The sequence below is a fragment of the Osmerus mordax genome, chromosome 23 (assembly GCF_038355195.1).
Source record: "Osmerus mordax isolate fOsmMor3 chromosome 23, fOsmMor3.pri, whole genome shotgun sequence".
In the NCBI taxonomy this organism is placed as follows: Eukaryota; Metazoa; Chordata; class Actinopteri; order Osmeriformes; family Osmeridae; genus Osmerus; species Osmerus mordax.
The window spans coordinates 5,326,514-5,345,929 of record NC_090072.1 but is presented as its reverse complement, the minus strand read 5'-3'; the positions used below and the strand labels follow the sequence as shown (position 1 = coordinate 5,345,929).

The 19,416-nt window shown below is 44.9% G+C and overlaps 2 protein-coding genes across 7 annotated transcripts; both read left to right on the top strand.

Moving 5' to 3' along the window:
• Positions 1 to 171: 171 nt before the first annotated feature.
• men1 (multiple endocrine neoplasia I) lies at positions 172 to 6,114 on the top strand. Its single transcript, XM_067261375.1, has 10 exons — positions 172 to 237; positions 865 to 1,361; positions 1,460 to 1,668; positions 2,134 to 2,262; positions 2,461 to 2,501; positions 2,640 to 2,727; positions 2,837 to 2,973; positions 4,059 to 4,194; positions 4,459 to 4,632; positions 4,794 to 6,114. Exons 2-10 carry the CDS (start codon positions 926 to 928, stop codon positions 5,292 to 5,294), a joined length of 1,851 nt encoding a protein of 616 aa, XP_067117476.1. The 5' UTR covers positions 172 to 237; positions 865 to 925; the 3' UTR covers positions 5,295 to 6,114.
• Positions 6,115 to 6,355: 241 nt separating this feature from the next.
• On the top strand, positions 6,356 to 19,216 carry map4k2 (mitogen-activated protein kinase kinase kinase kinase 2). Of its 6 annotated transcripts, XR_010879504.1 has the most exons (33): positions 6,356 to 6,654; positions 9,124 to 9,181; positions 9,468 to 9,558; positions 9,726 to 9,790; positions 9,961 to 10,016; positions 10,472 to 10,519; positions 10,660 to 10,702; positions 10,824 to 10,896; positions 11,177 to 11,308; positions 11,522 to 11,584; positions 11,686 to 11,767; positions 11,971 to 12,081; positions 12,295 to 12,373; positions 13,223 to 13,281; positions 13,376 to 13,428; positions 13,824 to 13,862; positions 14,341 to 14,374; positions 14,462 to 14,621; positions 14,880 to 15,052; positions 15,541 to 15,582; positions 15,855 to 15,939; positions 16,031 to 16,110; positions 16,239 to 16,299; positions 16,558 to 16,681; positions 16,775 to 16,833; positions 16,926 to 17,029; positions 17,155 to 17,338; positions 17,471 to 17,539; positions 17,621 to 17,707; positions 17,811 to 17,881; positions 18,005 to 18,060; positions 18,170 to 18,316; positions 18,384 to 19,216. XR_010879504.1 is itself a non-coding variant. In XM_067261394.1 (32 exons), exons 1-32 carry the CDS (start codon positions 6,562 to 6,564, stop codon positions 18,255 to 18,257), a joined length of 2,619 nt encoding a protein of 872 aa, XP_067117495.1. In that variant the 5' UTR covers positions 6,356 to 6,561; the 3' UTR covers positions 18,258 to 19,216. The 6 variants fall into 6 exon arrangements, 4 of the variants coding, with proteins under 4 accessions (XP_067117495.1, XP_067117494.1, XP_067117496.1 ...); XR_010879505.1 differs by lacking the exon at positions 18,384 to 19,216 and having other exon boundaries at positions 17,977 to 18,060; positions 18,170 to 18,217; XM_067261394.1 differs by having other exon boundaries at positions 13,379 to 13,428; positions 18,170 to 19,216.
• The last annotated feature ends 200 nt before the right edge of the window (positions 19,217 to 19,416 follow it).

The following is a 19,416-nucleotide window of genomic DNA, read 5'->3' as shown; positions in this document are numbered from 1 at the left end:
GCAGACACAACGAGGCTTGTTGTAAAGTGTTCAACATTTGCATGGGTTTGTTAACTTGAGTCCACAGGGATGGTTACCATCCTACGTAAAGGCCCGGCGTGTCTGTTGTAGATCTGTGAAAACGCATGCGTTGCTCGAGTTTTGTTGCATGTGACCTCCTCTCTAACAGTCATCATAGAACTGCGCGGCAAAAGAAAAGCACAAACAAAAACATGTGGGTGCAGCTGTAAGTGAGTGGTGCGTATTCAATTTATTAGGAAATGTGAATTTACTCTGTAAACTGAGTAGAAGGCATTTAATGTGTACTTTATGGTGTATCAGTCATTCATATGATGGTGTAATAGCTAGCTTGCTAACTTAGCCTACGTTAGCGGGCAATTAGCTTCTAGCTATCTAGCCTACTAGCCTATTACAAATCTTAATTTGCTGTATAACTAGCTAGCTCTAACTGAATGTATCTGAATCTGTGAATATGCACGTTTAGTATTGTCAAATCGAACTAGATATTCCATAACTATATAATTATAATCTTTATTTTGCGAGTAGAATTGACACGTTTCCACGAAAAGACAATTCAAGCAAGCTAGTGCTAGGTAGCTAGCTAATTACAGAATAGTGTTGAAAGCCATGCCATGATATCACGGACATTGATACGTATTTATTTTCCCTATCTATGAACTCGTTTTATATACTTGACGTCAGCGGTCGCTGGACAGGCAAGTGCCACTCCCACCCCGCCACAGGCTCTACCATGTTATACAGCTCGTTCTCGTCGTAGGTTAGGTAGCAGGATCCAAGTCTGGCTGGTTAAACTATTAATTTCATTATAATATAGCTAATACTGTTGTTTTTGTTTTTATCCAGTCTATATGACATCTCTCCAGCCAGTTGAATGACTGCGAGCTGTGTCCTCTGAACGGATAACATGGGGCTACACTCGGCTCAAAAGAAACACTTCCCGCTGCGTGGGGTCGAAGGGGTGGTCCAGTTGTTCGATGCTGAGCTTAAGAAGTCCGAACCAGACATGGCGCTACTGTCCCTGGTACTGGGTTTTGTTGAACACTTCCTGGCTGTGAACAGGGTCATACCAATAAATGTTCCTGGTGTCCGGTTCGAACCATTGGAGCCGGACTGTCCAAACTCCTGCTTCCCTACGGTGGAGCTGGGCATGGTCTCAGCCTTGCATGAACGCTTCACAGCCCAAATCCGGGGGGCAGTGGACCTGTCCCAGTACCGGAGGCCTCCTGGCGGCTCCAGTAGAGAACTGGTTAAGAAGGTGTCAGATGTGATCTGGAACAGTCTCAGTCGCTCCTACTTCAAGGACCGTGCCCACATTCAGTCCCTCTTCAGCCTCATTACTGGTACGAGTCAACTGGAAGAGATAGTAGACACTGAGGTTTCCTGTTTTCAGTATAGGGTGTGGCTTAAACTAACTCAAAGTAAATTATGTTTTAATCAGGCACAAAGTTGGACAGCTCAGGTGTGGCGTTTGCAGTGGTGGCAGCCTGCCAGGTGCTGGGACTGAAGGATGTCCACCTGGCGCTGTCCGAGGACCATGCCTGGGTGATCTTTGGGAAGAACGGAGAGGAGACGGCAGAAGTGACCTGGCACGGGAAGGGCAACGAGGACCGGCGAGGACAGACTGTCAGCGGAGGAGTCAGTGAGAGGGTGAGGCACTGACCACTGCACAGACTGGAGGGAGGAGGGTGTTATCTTCAACAATATTAGCTAACAGAGCAATTGGATTGACGGACCACAATCTGACTGATGTCTGATACATTAATGGTAGTTGGTTACTACGGGCGGGAATCTTTTGGTACCTCACGATTCGTAAAGATTCTTGGGGTCACGATTTGATAAAAAATCTCGATTTTTAATTTAAAAAAATAAAATAAAAAAAGATTTACATAAATAAAAACATTTACATTTATGAATCGCTAGAAGACTGAATCACGATTCAAATGTGAATCTATTTTTTCCCCTATTGGTTACCTGCAAGTCCTACTACATGAAGCATTCAATGCGGAACCATCTAGATGTTCTTCCTTGAGTCCTTAGGTTCTGTTTGTCATAATTGTGTAAATATAATTCCAAATCCTGATTGTCAAACTGCTTTCCTCATTCCTCCCTCAGAGCTGGCTGTACCTCAAGGGCTCCTACATGAAGTGCAACAGGAACATGGAAGTGGCCTTCATGGTGTGTGCCATCAACCCTTCTCTGGACCTGCACACAGACAGCTCTGAGCTGTTGCAACTTCAACAAGTAAGATCTCTCACACTAACACACACACTTATATCAGGGGTACTAAACTACATGCATTTCACAAGGGAAGCAATCATGCACCTGTGTTTAACTCATCAAAGTCTTTCTTTGTAATGCGCTCAGTCTGATCTGCTGTCATTTCCCATCCAATTTTCTCTCCCTTTCATCTGTGTCTCTGAAACGGCTGCTCGCGCACAGAGGCTCCTTTGGCTGCTGTATGATCGAGGAGACCTGGAGAGGTGAGATGACTGAGACAGAATCCAAAGCTCTCCTAAAACGTAGAAAAAAACGAATCCGAGTCACTGTTTGCTGCCTGAGATATCAGCGTCCCCTTCTGTTCTCCCAACTGAGCAGTTCCTTCCCTCTTATGCTTTCAGGTATCCCATGGCCATGGGCACCCTGGCAGACTTGGAAGACCAGGAGCCTTTACCTGGCAAAGAGAGCCCCTTCGCCATCCACCTCAAAGTGAGTGTGATGTTGCAGTGTCCTCGGGTCAAAAATCCGACGCCAGACCATTCCATCCATGAGTAAGATGTCATGTGACTCTGTTTTTTTGTATTCCTTTGCTTTTAAGGCTGTGAACTCCGCGAAGAAGTACTACAACAACGAGCATATTTACCCGTTCATGTACCTGGCAGGCTACCACTATCGTCACCGGGAGGTTCGGGAGGCACTGGGCTCCTGGGCCGAGGCTGCCTCCGTCATGCAGGAGTGAGTCAGCAGTCTCCACATTAAGCTGGGTTCTTTACCTCTGCGCACTGCAGTTACTTACATTTATTTCACATCGACACAAATTAATATTATAGACAATATGCTGTCTAGGAAACCACATGCTCGTGGTTATATCCAGGGACAGATGGAATGGTAGTTGACTACAGGTTTTCACAGATACCATATGTAAATTCTGCTCAGTTGTAGTTTCATCAGAGTAACAGTAGAGGTCAGACTCACAGCTTAAATGCTGTTTTAACTGCGACCATGTAATGTGATAATGCATAACGTTCCACATTGTCAGTCCCTGGTAATTGTTTGTTGTACCTCAAATCAGGTACAAATATATGTGAAATTATAATTTTGTGGCTCTTACACATTCACAAGTGTCCCTGGAGGAACTGTCTATGACAAGTGAAGCTCTGTAACGTGTGAGTGTGCGTGCGAGCACAAACAGAGGGTTTGTAGCCTAGTATCAATGTCTCCAGTCCGGGCAGGAAACCTCCCTCCGTCTCCCAGCCCTGGCTCTTCTCCTCGGGGACCGTAAACCTGCACTTTCCTCCCACTTAAACACACACTTCATGTGGCTTTCTGGCAGTCTGCCCTGGGGGCTAAAAATACAGCCCAGAGCGGAGCAACGTGGAGAAGGCCATCCCTCTGTCATCTTCCTGGGGGATGTGAGCTGGGGGCACGCCCTGAGCTGTGGCGCATCCCTCTACCTCTGCTCTGCTTCCCTTTCCCCCCTGCCTCTTCCTGGCCCTCCATTGTTCTTCAGGATAAGCACCCTCCCATTCTCTTTTGTGAAAGAGATATTAAGGGTGAAATACCAATGTTTGGGTTGCGTTGACTTTGTATATTCCGTGATTCTTTCAGTTTGCGTACTAATGATGTCATGCAGTATTCCAGTCTAGCCTCTCACCAACCTTAGACCCATGCAAAAGAATGTTACTCAGACTGTGAAGACCCTTCACAAATGGCCGCTATAGCCAATAAAAAAAAAAACATTGAAACTAGTTTTCAATGCCTTCCAGTTCATAATTTCTGGGTCTGTTTTCTAATCTTCTTCCGTGGTTCCCTCTCCCCAGCTACAACTATTTCAGGGAGGATGAGGAGATCTACAAGGAGTTTTTTGACATCGCCAATGACGTCATCCCCACCTTGCTGAAGGAAACGGCCGCTGCTGCTGAAAATGGAGGGGAGGGGGGCGAGGAATCGGAGAAGGTGACTGATACTGTTCTAGCATGGTGATGTTTAAAATGACCTGTTCTAGCAGGGTGATGTTTTGGCTGCTGTTCTTTCCTCTTAATCTCCTCCACCTTCCGATAATGAGATCTCATCCCAGTTAGTGTTTTGCATTATGATGTATGAACTCCCCTTTACTGGCCCTCTCTCTCCTTTTTAATTTATTCTACTCATTGTATTATATTACTTTACATTACACATATTCAGTTTTGTCCGTCTGAATTTCTCCTGATCTTTGCTCAGGACCAGCCCAAGCAAGCTGATGCCCTCTCCGCCCTCCAAGACCCAGAATGCTTTGCTCACCTGCTGCGTTTCTACGATGGCATCTGCAAGTGGGAGGAGGGGAGCCCTACCCCTGTCCTGCATGTAGGCTGGGCCACCTACCTGGTCCAGTCCCTTAGCCGCTTCGATGCTCAGGTACAAACATGCTGCTGCCCCTTAAAGGTGCTGTCTGGGTCCATGTGCACGCACACACACTATATCTTTCCCTCATGCTCAAACAGACACCGCCTCTGAAATTATGTATCAATCATCTGTTGTGGTATTTTGCTTCAAGCTCCTTGTCCACCTCCCTACAGATACGTCAGAAGGTGACCATCATCACCAAAGAGCCTGAGCCCCAGGACGATGACGACCAGTCCAGCGATGACCCGCGAGAGGGCCGGAGACGAGGCCCACGGCGGGAGTCCAAACTGGAGGAACAGAACCTCCCACCCCCCCAGACCTCCAGCCCACCCATCCAACCCCCCGGCCAGCCTAAGAAGGTGGGAGGCGAGGGCGGAGGGCGCCGCCGCTCCTCCCAGGGTCTCCGAGGCGGGGAGTCCGAAGCCAAGGCCAAGTCTCCCAGCCCGGCGCCCCCTTCACCCCCCCAGGCGCCCCAAGCAGGAGGCCCCGTGGTGGCCTTCCAGAGCGAGAAGATGAAGGGGATGAAGGAGCTGCTCTCTGCGGCCAAGGTGAACTCGAGCGCCATCAAGCTACAGCTGACTGCCCAGTCACAGGTGCAGATGAAGAGACAGAAGAGTACGCCGTCGGGAGACTATACCATGTCCTTCATGAAGCGCCAGCGCAAATCACTTTAGACTGGGGGGACAGGGGACAAGACAGAGACTAGTAGGAGTTTGGTTGTACTGTGAGAGACGACACAGGTGAATACACTTTGCTCGTATTCAGAAATATCTTTTTGTCATCGTTCATCCAGAGGTTTTTCTACTTGCAATCATATCATATAAGTCTGATAAGCTCACAGCGTTGATAAGAATAAAATAGTTCCTTTGGACTTGTTTATTAAAGTTCTGTTAGTGTAATATCATGTATTGAGCCTAAAGTCAGGTGACTGACGGTTTTATTTAATAGTTTCATTAAATAATGATTGTATGTGTAACAACTTTGTGATTTAGCACTAGTGTATGGTTTATCACAGGCAGTGAAACACTGTTCAATGCTTACACTTTTTGTTGATCTAAAGGGCAATACACACAATTTTAGCTCCCATATATAAAAGTTTCATAAGCCAAAGTATGGGTGAATTCATTTCAAAACCGGCATCCAAATCACATTGTACCACTCGTGCAACCCGTAAATTATTTAATTTTGTATTTTCTATCTTATTTTTCATTTGTTTCATTGACTGAAGCTTTTGAAAGGGAATGAGTCAGCTTTTCGGTGGCTCACCTCCTGCTATTTGTTGCCTTACATCGCCTTCTGTTTTCATCATTTAGGTGGCCTTTAGTTTTGAGAATATCCGGGGCTATAGGCGACTTTGAAGTATTTCTACTGACTAGAGAAGTGACCAGGAAGACCATGCACTGTAAAATGGGGTTTCTGTAGTGCCCCTGTAATATAGTATTGCTTCATGACTTGTGCTTTTTATCTGCTGAAAATAAACAAGTTAAAATGTTATTGTACAGTACGTGTCTTTGTTGTACTAAATCTGAGCGTTTAATGAACTATCAACGTTGTTGCTGGACAGCTGTGATATTGTAGCCCAGGTGTATTGATACACACAGGTGGCTGGGCTGCCCTAGTAGCCTGCGATCTCTGTTTCTCGCTCATGCGCAAATATTCGTAGACTGGAATGGTTACATGCGCTCTTGGTCTGGCTTTTCCAAAGAGGAGTAGCCTACAATGAAGGTTTGGAAAGAAGAGGGGATTGTGTCTGGCTAAAGGATCGTTATTCCGATATCTTGTCAGCTTGAATTAGTTTCATTTGTTTAGTCAGATTCCAGACTCTGGTAGCTGAACGAGTCGCCTACGCGCCACAGTCACGTTCAGTGGTTGGTTTGTTGTAGCCTGTAGTACACTGTATCATGCGTAAATAAGAAGCGTGAGAGACACAAGTCTTTAAACATGGACACGATTGGAGTATCTTTTTTGGACCCGTTAGATGATTATGAATTAATTCATCGTATTGGGTGTGGCACGTACGGAGATGTGTTCAAGGTGAGTGTGAAGATTAGCCTAATTATAACCTGATCAAATTGACGTATAATTGTGCTAACTGAAAATTGTTTTAATTTTCGTCTGCGTTTTAGTTTGGGGATGACTCATGTTAACTATTAACATAGCTTTGCTATACACATTTTATATATTGTTGTGCATTTTATGAAGTTGAACGAGAGATTTTGTTTATGGGTAAAGAGATGTCATCTATAATTTGAGTCATATGCTAATAACACAAATATCACGAGAGATGGGAGGATAAATAATATTTTTTGTCGTATTGCGCGCGCTTCTTTTGCTCGTCCCCCGTATGACCGCTACCTGAAATTGAAATATGCGGGTGTAAGAAAGATCAACATGTTGCCCCACAGGCTTAAGCTAATTTATCATCAACAGGTATTCATTTGGACAGTACTGGATTATTTATCAGTCGTCAAATAAACATTTTTTAGGGCATTAAATAATCCGCATGTATTTACCCTAGCAGCAATACTGTCATGTCGCACTGCATTTAAGATATATGATATAATTTATACTGCAAAGGAAGATGTTAAGTTACAGGGATGCAGTCAGTTTCGCTCTATTTTTTATCTGATGCGGGGGCTACGGTGTGCACACCAACCTGCAACCAACCTGCATGCCCCGTGCATCCTGTTTCAGAAATGCAGGAGTTGGTAGTTGATGTTTGCGACCCCCTCAACCCCTTCCACCCCAACGTGCCTGAATATTTTTATAGTATCTCAGGACTGCCGGCATACACAAAAATGTATTTATTTTAATTTCAGAAATGCAAGTAAACAAGTAACTAGTATGTTGTTTTTCTTATTTAAAAAACACCACAACATATGTTCCATATGGCTGCCTGGTGTGCACTGAATAGGGAAACTGTACTTTCAGACAATGATACATTATACCGACCCACTGCCTCTCTCCTCCACTGTTCTCCAGTGTTCTCCTCCAACCTTAGTGGAGCTATCTGTCTGCAAACCACCACGGGTCAAACCACTCAGCATGTGATTCAGTGGGTTTCAACATAAAGAGTCATAGGTAGCCCTCTGCCTCCCAGCCCATAATTACCTGGAGCGGTTCTTTAAATACAGAACAAGGGTCCATAGTCAAGCAGACAGGGTTTCATTTCAAAGCCCTTAATAGGGATTGGTATTATTGTCAGACACTATGACATGCAGAATGCTATGAGTAATGGGGTATCATGACATGCTCTTTGGCCTGTATGAACAACGCACAGAGGCACCCACACTTACACACAAGCAGTGCTTCTTAATATTTAGCAGTCATTCCTGCCAAGCTGTGGGTCAACAGTGATATTTATGTGCAGTTACAACACAGCAATGACAAGATCTCCTGCAGGGAATGTTGTTAGTTAATAAATAAGAATCAAGGCCTGTTGCAGCATAACTCTTAAATGATCACATGGGGAAATGACTCGTCTGTTCAAATTCCACTGTGAGGTTTGATTAAATCCCTTTTTCTGGAAGAGAGAGAACTTGGATAAAAAATTACTAAGAGTCCTTTTTCAGCTCCCATTGTCCATAACTCCAAACATTGTTATTTCAGGCTGTAAAACCTTTCAGTGACATAACTGTCACTTTAGTCACAGGAAGCCCTGTGGTATAACAGGAAAACAACAGGAAGTTGGTGTAAACGTTTCAGGTTTTCTCTTGGGATCCTGACATCCCATTGGTTGCTACTTTGGTTGTTGTGGATAAAAAATAGGGATTAGGTTCTCCAAAGAACATCCCTTCCATGCTGGATGTTTCTGGAAGAAAGGCAGTAGAATATCTTTGGAAGATAAAATAGGGGAAATGACCCTAGGCCAGATTTTTGTCACTGGTAGAAGGGGAATTTTCCTTCATTGTTCTTATGTAACATTGTGGGTTCAGACTTTGGTCTGATTTTGGTGCTTTCATGGTAGGTTTGAAATCATGCAGGGAGGTTTTCCCTGGTCAGGCATGAGTCACAAGTTCTAGTTTCTAGTCACGACACAAACTGACCAAATTCTGTGAATGTCTGAGCTTAGCTAACTCCTTCTCAGCTCCTTGCCTTCTGTTGTGAGATCAAGGTGACTAATCTTGGATCCTTTGTCATCAAGATGGCTGGCTAAGTGTCCTGTTCTGGCGCAGGGCTACAGGACAGCCCTCCAAGCCAGAGGAGGGCTGTCCTCTGGCTTGGAGGACAGCCCTCACATAGACTATTAGATTGTCGTCCAAAAGGGAATCAGAAGAAATACTGTGATGGTATCAAAATTTGGGACAGTTCCCTACTGGTTAGAAAGACTCTTCAGCAGGTCAGCATGGCATTCGATCAGAAATATTGATTGGCGTTGGTGTTCCAGTGTGTACAATGGAGGTGCCCTGACACACTCTCTGAGTGTCCACTCTCACTGAGCCCTGCAGTACCACTTCATAACAGAGTTCACACATCACAGCTGATGACAATCTTCCCTTTCAGGCTCGTAACATCAGGACCAGTGAAATGACTGCCATCAAAATCGTGAAGCTAGACCCTGGTATGTCCAAAGAGTCTAGACTCTTGCCATGACTTGCCATTTCTTCAGTGTGTAACAAAAATACATAATTCATGACCTTTGTATGCATCTGGTATTCTTCACTTTCTATCTATAAAACTGTTGCCATCTTAGATTTTTCTTGTGCTATATTGCTACCGTTGTACAATTTTTGCTACTATGTAGCTGTTTCTTGCCAGAATGACCTTGTATTGCACTGTGCACATGACCATACATCTCAAATTATTTTATCTGCCTGTCTCTATTTGGACAACTTAACTGTGTTCAGGCGATGACATCACATCGATCCAGCAAGAGATCACCATGATGAAGGAATGCAAGCACAAGAACATTGTGGCCTATTTTGGCAGCTATCACAGGTGCTTCTTTATTACTTTATTATAATTGAGGATTCCAAATAAATGTAATACCCTAGAACATTTTCACTGAAAGGGTTGAGAAATCCTTCTCTTGCCAGATTAAACATTGCAGAAGTCAATCAAACTGTCAAACACACTGATAAAATAAATGTGTATTTCATTTCCAGAAATACCAAGTTGTGGATATGTATGGAGTACTGTGGAGGTGGATCCCTCCAAGACATCTACCATGGTACCGTACAAAACACAATACCTGGCAATGAATACCTGGTTTATATGTAGTATTAATGGGGGGGGGGGGGAGGCGGAGTAGAGGGGGTGGGTGACAGGGCTGAAGGTTGGGGGTCTCTTTCTATGTCACGTGTGTGTCTCCCTGATCACAGTGCTTTGGTCTCTCCTTAGTGACCGGCCCACTGAAGGAGAAACAGATAGCCTACGTCTGCAGAGAAACCCTCCAGGTGAGACAACCCTTCTGTGGTCTCTCACCCTCCAGGTGAAATATCCCATCTGTGGTCTCTCTGCCTGTGAGAGCTGCCGGCTGAGATATCAGCTCACCCGGGTTGCCGATTTGCCCACATGACTCTTGTTCACAGCACAGTGCATCAAATGCAAAACCAACAGAATGGATACTAAACTAAGAATACATTGACAATAGCTTGTTTTCTACAAATACCACAGATGAGGATGTGAATTGCGTTTCCGACCACAGAACAGCAAGGCAGTATTTGACTTGGCCGCAGTGTTAAAATCGGACAAATTGAAACAGCTTGCAGTGTCACCTATCTACATGATGTTAGCAAATTCTGTTAGTTGTTTTTTTGTTATTTTTGGAAACTGGCTGTGATATTCTGAATGACGTTGGTAAATGTTGATGTACAGATGATGGACTTGGCTAAATGTTTTTTTCCCCCAGGGCTTGTATCACCTCCACGAGACAAGTAAAATGCATAGAGACATAAAGGTACGCTATTTTAATGTCCTGTCTTGTGACTGCGCTGCTGCTGTATAATTATGATGACTACAGTGTTTGGTAAACGTGCTGAATATTATTGCCCTGCATGTTCACATGTGTGTGTGCGTGTACCTGTGTATTCACCATAGGGAGCTAACATACTTCTCACTGAACGTGGAGACGTCAAACTGGGTCAGTGAGAATCTATACCATTCTGCCATTTAACACACACACACACACACACACACACAGATGCATTTGTAATACATGTTTGATTCTACCATCCTGTACTTATTTTTGTGTCTCCCTGCAGCGGATTTCGGAGTGGCAGCAGAGATCAGTGCTTCAGTGGCCAAGAGGAAGTCTTTCATCGGAACTCCCTACTGGTGAGATAACTGGATCCAAATCATGACCTCCAAATGTAACTGACTCACTGAAAACACACACTTTGTGTTCTTCTCTCACCACACTAATCCCCTGCATAACTCTCTTTTCAAGACAGATTTGGGGTATTTTCTCTGTCAGTTTCTGCCTTTCAGGACATAACCTCGAGTCCCGATTGTTTTCCTGAGAAATGCGGTGCCGCTGTTCTTTTCCACCCCTTCTCCGTCTCTCTGCTCAGTCCGGTGCCTGGTAGTCAGACTGGTGTTGTTCCCTGTGTCACAGGATGGCCCCAGAGGTGGCGGCGGTAGAGAAGAAGGGCGGGTACAACCATTTGTGTGACATCTGGGCCGTGGGCATCACAGCCATGGAGCTGGCCGAGCTGCAGCCGCCCATGTTTGACCTTCACCCCATGCGGTGAGAAACAAGGCAGACACACACACAGACAAAGACTGGCTCTAAATCTGTCAGCTCATGCATTTGAAGCAATGGCGGAAAATACAGAGATTGTGGGAGCTGTAGAGACTGTAGAGCTGTAGGGTATTATTATAGTTATAAAAATAACTAAAATGAATTTAAAAAAATTGGGAAGTTATTGCACTGTTTGACATGTGCTTTCTGCTTTTCCAGAGCCCTGATGTTGATGTCCAAAAGCAGCTTTCAGCCTCCCAGGCTGAAGGACAAAACAAAGTGGTAAGACGAACAACAAGATAACCCCCACGATTTTCCGACTATCTGATTGAAATCTCCCCAATAATGACATCATCACCGTCCTCCGCCGTCTCACTTTCCAGGTCTGCGGGATTCCAGAGCTTCGTGAAGATGGCTCTTATTAAGAACCCCCGCAAGAGGCCTTCAGCAGAGACTCTTCTACAGGTAGCACCCAGTCTCCCTCTGCGGTGACTCGTGATGGAGCACAGCTCAAAGACCACCCGTACTCTCTTTAAAACCTCGACTTAGGAACTCCTGCTACTAACCGTAGTGGGAAATGAAGACAGGTCGAGGTAGATGTATTGCAGATGTTGGGTTGCAGAGGTCATGAAACTGTTCCACCCCCCCCCCCCCCCTTGCCTCCATAGCATCCGTTTGTGACCCAGCTGTTGACACGTAACCTGGCGATAGAGCTGCTGGACATGGCCAACAACCCCGACCTTCACTCCTCTCACAGCATGGTGGACAGCGAGCTGGAGGTGAGACTCATCTCTGGCTTCATGGCTGACTGGGTGGCCGGCCGGCTGGGTGACTAGATGGATGGATGAATGAATGAATGGATGCCTGATGGACTTCCTGGATGGTCAGTTTCTGAGTGAGTGACCAACTCACTCAGATCGCCAAGGTCACTTTGGAGCAGTGGTAATTGTCTGTTGTTGTGATTCTATCATTCATTATCTATCCATCCTTAGATAGGGGACGCCGCCCCGGACAAGATCCAGTCAGCTGGGAAACACTTGCCAGTGGAGAGGACCCTCTCTGAGGAGCAGTGTAAGTATTTAGCACACACACACACACATTGTGTTGGAGGGTTGAGGTCATACCCCAGCTAAACATCATGCACAGCAGCTTGATGTATGGAAGTGGGGCAGGGCAGGACCGAGGACAAGGCCCCCCGGAGCAGAGCACACTCTCCAGGGTCCTCACCACAACAAGCCCATTGACAGCGAAGGGCGGGTGAAGTCACTGACCAGCTCCCGGCACACATAGAGGTGGCACTGTCCTGCACACGCACAGGGCATGGGGCATGTTCTCTCTGCCATCCTCTGACGTGCCAGTGGCCCACACACGTGGAGCGAGTCTGGAGGACCCGCGCTGGGGAGGGGAGGAGGGGAGGAAGGGAGGAGGGGAGGAGGGGAGGAAGGGAGGGGTGACTGAGGATCTATTGTCAGGAGTCATATCAAAAAACGATTACAGCATTCACTGAGTGTCGCGCTGAGGGACAATGGGGTCACTCTACAGCATGGACACACAGCATGTATTTCGACAGGCAACAATGACACGTGGAAACAAGTGACAGGCGTGATTTATGGACAGGATTTTGCGGGGGGGGGGGGGGGGGACTGGAAGGGGTGCTGTGACTTATCTCTGTGGAGACGGGGGGGTCTGATGTCAGCGGAACTGGAATGTGTGTGTCAGCAGACCTCTGAAGCTGCAGGTTTTGCTCATTATTGATGTTCTGAAGTGTGTAGTCTTTGTAATGTGGGCCTGCACGCAATCGTGCGTCGATTCATTATGTAACCATTAAAACCCAATGGAGATTGTAGCAGTCTTTTCCTCTACTTTCCTCTTCTACTTCACTTTAATAGTAATAATAATATAAATTGGTGTTTCCTTTAGTTGACCAAGTGAAGTTTGGTCCTCCATTAAGGAAGGTCACAGAGCCCTACCCAGAGATGGTAAGTTATTTCCTGTTTACAAGAAGATGGAGTTTTGTGAGTGAGTAATGATGATCTGTTGTCGTGGCTGACAATCGCATTGATGATGTTGCAGCAGAGTTCCTATGACGACGATTGGAGCCTCTCAGGAGACGAAGATGAATCCCCGTAAGTGGTGCATGGTCCACTTACGCTTCTGTTTCCCTTAAATCAGCCACATTTGATGAAGGAAAATCTGTATCTCTGCCTTTTCATATTTCTCTATAATATAACACATGTAAACGAGCGTAGGTTAAGGTGATAGCGGCAAAAAATACATACGAGACCTTGCAAAACTTCTGAGCTGAGCGGCGTGTCTGGTTGAAGACTACCAGATTCAAAACATGGCAACAACCATGCATATTTACAGTCTAGTATTTATCCAGGAGAGCTGTAATACATCACTGAGGGAGCACAGGCCCTGCCCTGTGTTCGTCCCCCTGTGCTGTCACGTGCGTGTACACAGTCCAGATGGGCTCATAGCGCCCCCGTAGTCAGATTAACATCAGGTCTTCCTGTTGCAGGAGCCTGTTGGAATGTGTGGAGCAAGCTCTCCAGCTGAGGTAGGCTGAAAGACTCCATTCCAAGCCCCCTCAAACCCCTAACCCCCTCCCCCGCCAACACTTCCCCTTGTCAAGGACACAATGGAAGTTTGATTACTGGAATGGAGCCATTGTCTGATAAAGTCGGCCTGATGTACTGTAGCTGGCCCTCAGACGCTTACACACTGGTCATGTTGTGTGTGTATTTTTACGTTGCTTACTCCAGACTCCTTGCATTGTTCTTATGGATCCATAACATGACCCTTATGTGCTGGCTCAGCATGTATCCAATACACACTACTTATTTTACTATTTTATTTTGTTTTTGACATTGTACTCATGCTGAATCCATTTCATTGGAAAAACCAATGTGGATACATAAAGTTATGTTTTCTCTATTGACTATATTCACTATCCCCTATCTAACAATAAAATACATCTATAAATAACTGTTATACTGTTAAATGGAGTATTTCTAACTTTGAACTCTATTTTACAGGAGTTTAACCATCAAAAGAGCGCCATCTATTGATGTAAGTGGGAATAAATGTTCTACGATTATACATTTAAATAACATTGAAACAACTGACACCATTTTGGGATGATCTGGGGTTCTGCAGGGCGGTAAAGGAGGAAGAAAGAGTGGTCTGTTCAGCCCCACCACCGCCTCCCTGCCCGTGTTTGGTTCTTTCCCTCCCAACATGGAGGACAAGGACCTGACCCTTCGACCTAGCGCCACCCTGGGAGCAGACTCCACCCTCACCCCCGACTCCTCCTCAGGTACTGCACAGCCTCTCCACAGCGCTCTATTCACCATAGCAATACGATAAACGGCATCTGTACACAATAGGCATATACTTTTAAAGTAGCCAGCACAGACAGTGATACAGAGTAGTTTTCGTCACTTTAGTTTTGGTTGACTTAGTGTTAGTATTGTTTCATATGCATGCTAAGATTTCAGCCCGTAACATCCTGTATAACCTCCTCAACTGTAGTGTTATCTGTTTTGTACCCCCCTCCTGCCCTGCTCTCTGCCAGGCCTGGCCAGGTGTTCAGCCACTCAGGACATCCGGCAGTGGTGCAGTGACCCCTGTGTCCCTGAGGGGGAGGGCTCACTGGCTGAGAAGACGTCTGGGGGCGTGACCCCTCCCAAGAGGGACACACCCCTCTCACCTGAGTGGAGCACCCTGAGGAAGAAGAGGGAGGAGTCTGTGAGTTGACCCCCTCAGGCTTGTTCCACATGATCCCACTAATTCTCTTTTACTTGTGGACATCTGTACAGGTGTACAGAACAGGTGTAAGAAGCATGGTAGTAGTAGCTCCCTCACATGGCCCCTTTGTGGACAGCTTGGACTCAGAAGCCTACCATTTTATTGCACCTATGCAACTGAGGCAGAAATCCACCAGCGAAGGGAATAGGTCTTAGGACTTCACTTGGGACAGAGCCCTTTATGCAACTTGACTCACAACATATCAATAGTTCCTTATTGACCAATGTGTGTGGGTGGACTGTTAACCTAATAACCTGTTCCCATTACCCAGTTATATCCCTTTTAAACCGTAGTTTCGTAACAAATGGAAAAGGAGAGCTCACTCTCTACAACCAACAAGAATGGGAAACCCTGCATTTGAATGACCCCTTTTATCCCTTTTTTGTTGTGTGTGTGTGTGTGTGTGCGTGTAACCTTTTAAATTATAGAGAGCTGATTGTCATGGACTCCCTCCTACCCCTCAAGTCCATGTAAGTGGAGAGGTTTAACCGCATGCAGCCAGAGGGACTTGACCCTTGACCTTTGCTATGATTACTAACTGCAAAAACATTTGCAAACGCTTACACACATGCACACAAACAAACATACAAACACACACACACCGACTGTGCTGTGAACGCTTGAGTGCTGATGGTGGAACGCACATTTCAACCAGACAGACAGTACGACACCATAGATTAATGACACAACGCCACATTATTATGCTTCGAGTTCAAATATTTTGTTTTTTTCCATGCTGCAGATGGGAGCCTGCTTCTCCAAAGTCTTTAACGGGTGCCCCCTTAAGATCCACTGTGCTGTCGCCTGGATACTACCTAAGACAAGAGGTAGGACCACAGAGAGAGGTAGAGAGCTGTTGGCAAGTAACTATAGACATGAGCGATGTGCTCATGTCTGTGCTCTGTCTGTCTGTTTTAGATCAGTATCTCATTCTGGGGGCAGAGGAAGGAGTTTATACTCTCAACCTCAATGAGCTTCATGAGGACACTCTAGAGAAGGTGGATTTATGCACATTTACCGTCTAACGTCTAATTGCTGATGATGCACTTTATTATTCAGTAGTTAACAATGTTGGAAAAGGATGACATTTGTTTCAGTTTTAAGACTTTTTCTGTCTTCCCCGCAGTTGCTCCCTCAAAGATGCACCTGGCTTTATGTCATGAATAACGTCTTGATGTCTGTATCAGGTATGGAGTTATTCTGTTTTTTATCAACTTTCACATTCAAATTTGACCATGCAAACAAACTGAATGTTCAGTTTAACAAAATAGTCCTGATTTTGAGACATTGTTTTGTGAGCAATAGGTGACACCAACCCCAGTGTGACAAAGCTGCTTGATTCTAGGTTCTCGAATTCTGGCTCCCGTTATTGAATACTACAGGGTAAAGATCTCTCCTTTCCTCACTTAACCTCTGTCTATTAACCATCTCTGTGTCCTTAACAGGAAAGTCGTCCCAGCTGTACTCTCACAGTCTACCAGCTTTGTTTGAACAAAGAGGCCACCTGCAGAAGAAACAGAGTCACCTGTCCCTGGGCACCAACCGCCTCACAGACAGGATCAATCCCAGGTACACAACCCTGCCCACAATGCATGAGTTGGTGCTTATTTGATGTTGTCTTGCATCTCGGATTCAATAAAGACCTTGTTTGCCCTTCTGCAGAAAGTATGCTGTATTTGGGAAGATACCAGACACCAAAGGCTGTCGAAGGTGCAGTGTGGGTGAGTAACTGTTTGTCCAACAGGTGGTTTGATCCCAACCAGCAAGATGGTAGCGATTGCATTTGTCTCTAACTCCCTTTCTCTCTTTCCAGCACGGAACCCATACACAGACAGCACCTTTCTGTGTGGGGCTGTGCCATCAGGATTGGTCCTACTGTTGTGGTATGAGCCCTTACAGAAGTTCATGCAGCTCAAGGTTTGTATCAATACAATACATCCAATCTGAAAGAGAAACTAGTGTTTACTTTTAAAAATGTTCATAAAACCACAATTCATTTTCTGGTACTTGAACTCTTGACTTTCTCCATCTCCTTCTTTCAGCATATTGCAATTAGCCTCCCAGAATCCCTGCCTATCTTTGAACTCCTGGTCTTAGTGACAGATGAGTTTCCACAGCTGTGCGTAGGGGTAAGAGACTGTACCATTGGCAAGGGGGAGTCGGTAACAAACCAGAAGCTGAAGTTTGAAATTGTAGAGTTGAACGGCACACCTAACTCTCCTCCAGGTAGGGTGGATCTAGACGTTAGAAAAAGACCTGATGTTGTTTCATGTAGAGGGATGTATTTTTCTCTGTATAAATGTTGGTTACTATCTCACTCTTTCTCAATGTGTGTGTGTGTGTCTGTTTTGTGGACAGACCATGGACCTGTTGGAGCAGTGCAAGTTACGCAGCTAGACAGAGATACAGTCCTCATTGCATTAGAAAGTGAGTCTTCAGATTCAATAATATAACATCCTTTCAATGTGTCGATACTCGTCCAGTAGTAATTGGATGTTTCCTTCCTAGAAACTGTGAAGATTGTCAACCTACAAGGGCTTCCATCGAAGGAGTTGGCTTCTGAAATGTTCTTTGACTTCCCAATTGAAACACTTGGTAATTAAACCAATGATATTGCTCATATTGTGTTTATGTGTATGTGTCAGTAAAGTATCTTCTGTTTATGTAGAGCTTAGGGTGACATCTGTTCTGTTGATAGTGTGTTTACAGGATAGTGTTCTCGCCTTCTGGAAACATGGTCTCAAAGGGCGTAGTCTTCCTTCAAATGAGGTGATTACCATATTTGGTGTCGGATTCAACTGCTTTGAAAATCTTGTGTTATTTACAGGTCTTGTCGTTGTTTAATTGTTTATTTGCATGGGCAGTGAATTATGGTGGCGTGTTTGTGTCTAGGTCACGCAGGAGATCACAGATGAAACACGCGTGTTTCGGGTCTTGGGGACAAACAGGTGTGCTCACATGTCGTCTCTGCATTCCTGCCCTCACATGGACGTAAAAGACCATTTAGTAGTTGAACCCTGGAAAACCCGTCTTTCTTTGCTTTTATCTTCGACACAGAGATATTGTCCTACAGAGTACCCCAACAGACGACCCCTTGGCCTCGAGCAACCTGTATATCCTGACTGGCCACGAAAGCAGTTACTGAAAACAAGAAGATGGGAAAAGAGGAGTAAGAGAAAGACAAGAAGATGGAGGGAAAAAAAAGTGAGTGGATGAACAGATGGAAGCAGCTTATTCTGCTTAACCTACGTGACAGGATCCATTGTTTAAGGTTGTTTCCCTGCCATCTCTGCGAAGTGAAGAAGATGAAGGAGAGAGACAAAGGATAGAAAGAACGTACTGTCATGTGACTGTTATGGCTTCACCACAACCTGAACTCACTAACCCCTCTACCTGCAAAAAGGAAACAGACTCTGGAATATAGCACAGAGGGAAATGTACTGTGCCGTGTCAGTAAAGACTTGTTGAGAATCCCTATGAAGACTTATAACTCTTTAAGCGCACATGCTACTTTAACTTATACTGCATCAACCTACATTGTCTCCCCTGCTGGTAGTTGGCAGTTGAGATCAACTTAGTGATGATACCTGGTCTAAACTTTTGACTGTTTCCATATAACAACACACTTGTTATATAACATATAACAAGAAGTGGACACTGTCTGTGAACTAACATGTAGATGCTTTTCAACCCAGTAATGTGGGGATGCCATTGGTGGCTCTAGCTCTGCTGTTATTAAGATGTATTGTCACATGCTTAATGTGCCATATTGTTGGAGTGCTAATATATGCTAATATTGAGCTATTTCTGAAATTGAAAGAGCACATCATTTGAATAGTATAATGATTCTTATAGTTTATAATACTGGTTTGCTTTTCTTTTGTTTTGGTCGAGTGATTTAACATGGGAGGGATGGGCTATCATGTAACACTCATCACCCCTGAAAGATACTTGAAAGAAATATGCAATATGCGTATTGGATTTTTTATTCAGGGTAAGCATATGATGTGGGAATGTATATTGGAGAGTTTTAAGTATGTACATTGTCATGTCACTTGCTATATAATTGAATAGAAAAATGTGAAAATAAACAATTACATTTTGGGGGCAGTATTTATTGAGAGCAAACCTTTATGTTCACTGAACAGATAATAAACTAAAAAGTCATGCTGACCAGATCAAATGTCCAACGATGTTAAAATAAACATTTACAGAATGGGTTGGCAAATTGTCACAAACATCGGCATGTAAGGTAAGGTCTATTCTGTGAATGTGGATAAAATAACTTCTTGTTTTTTATGTTA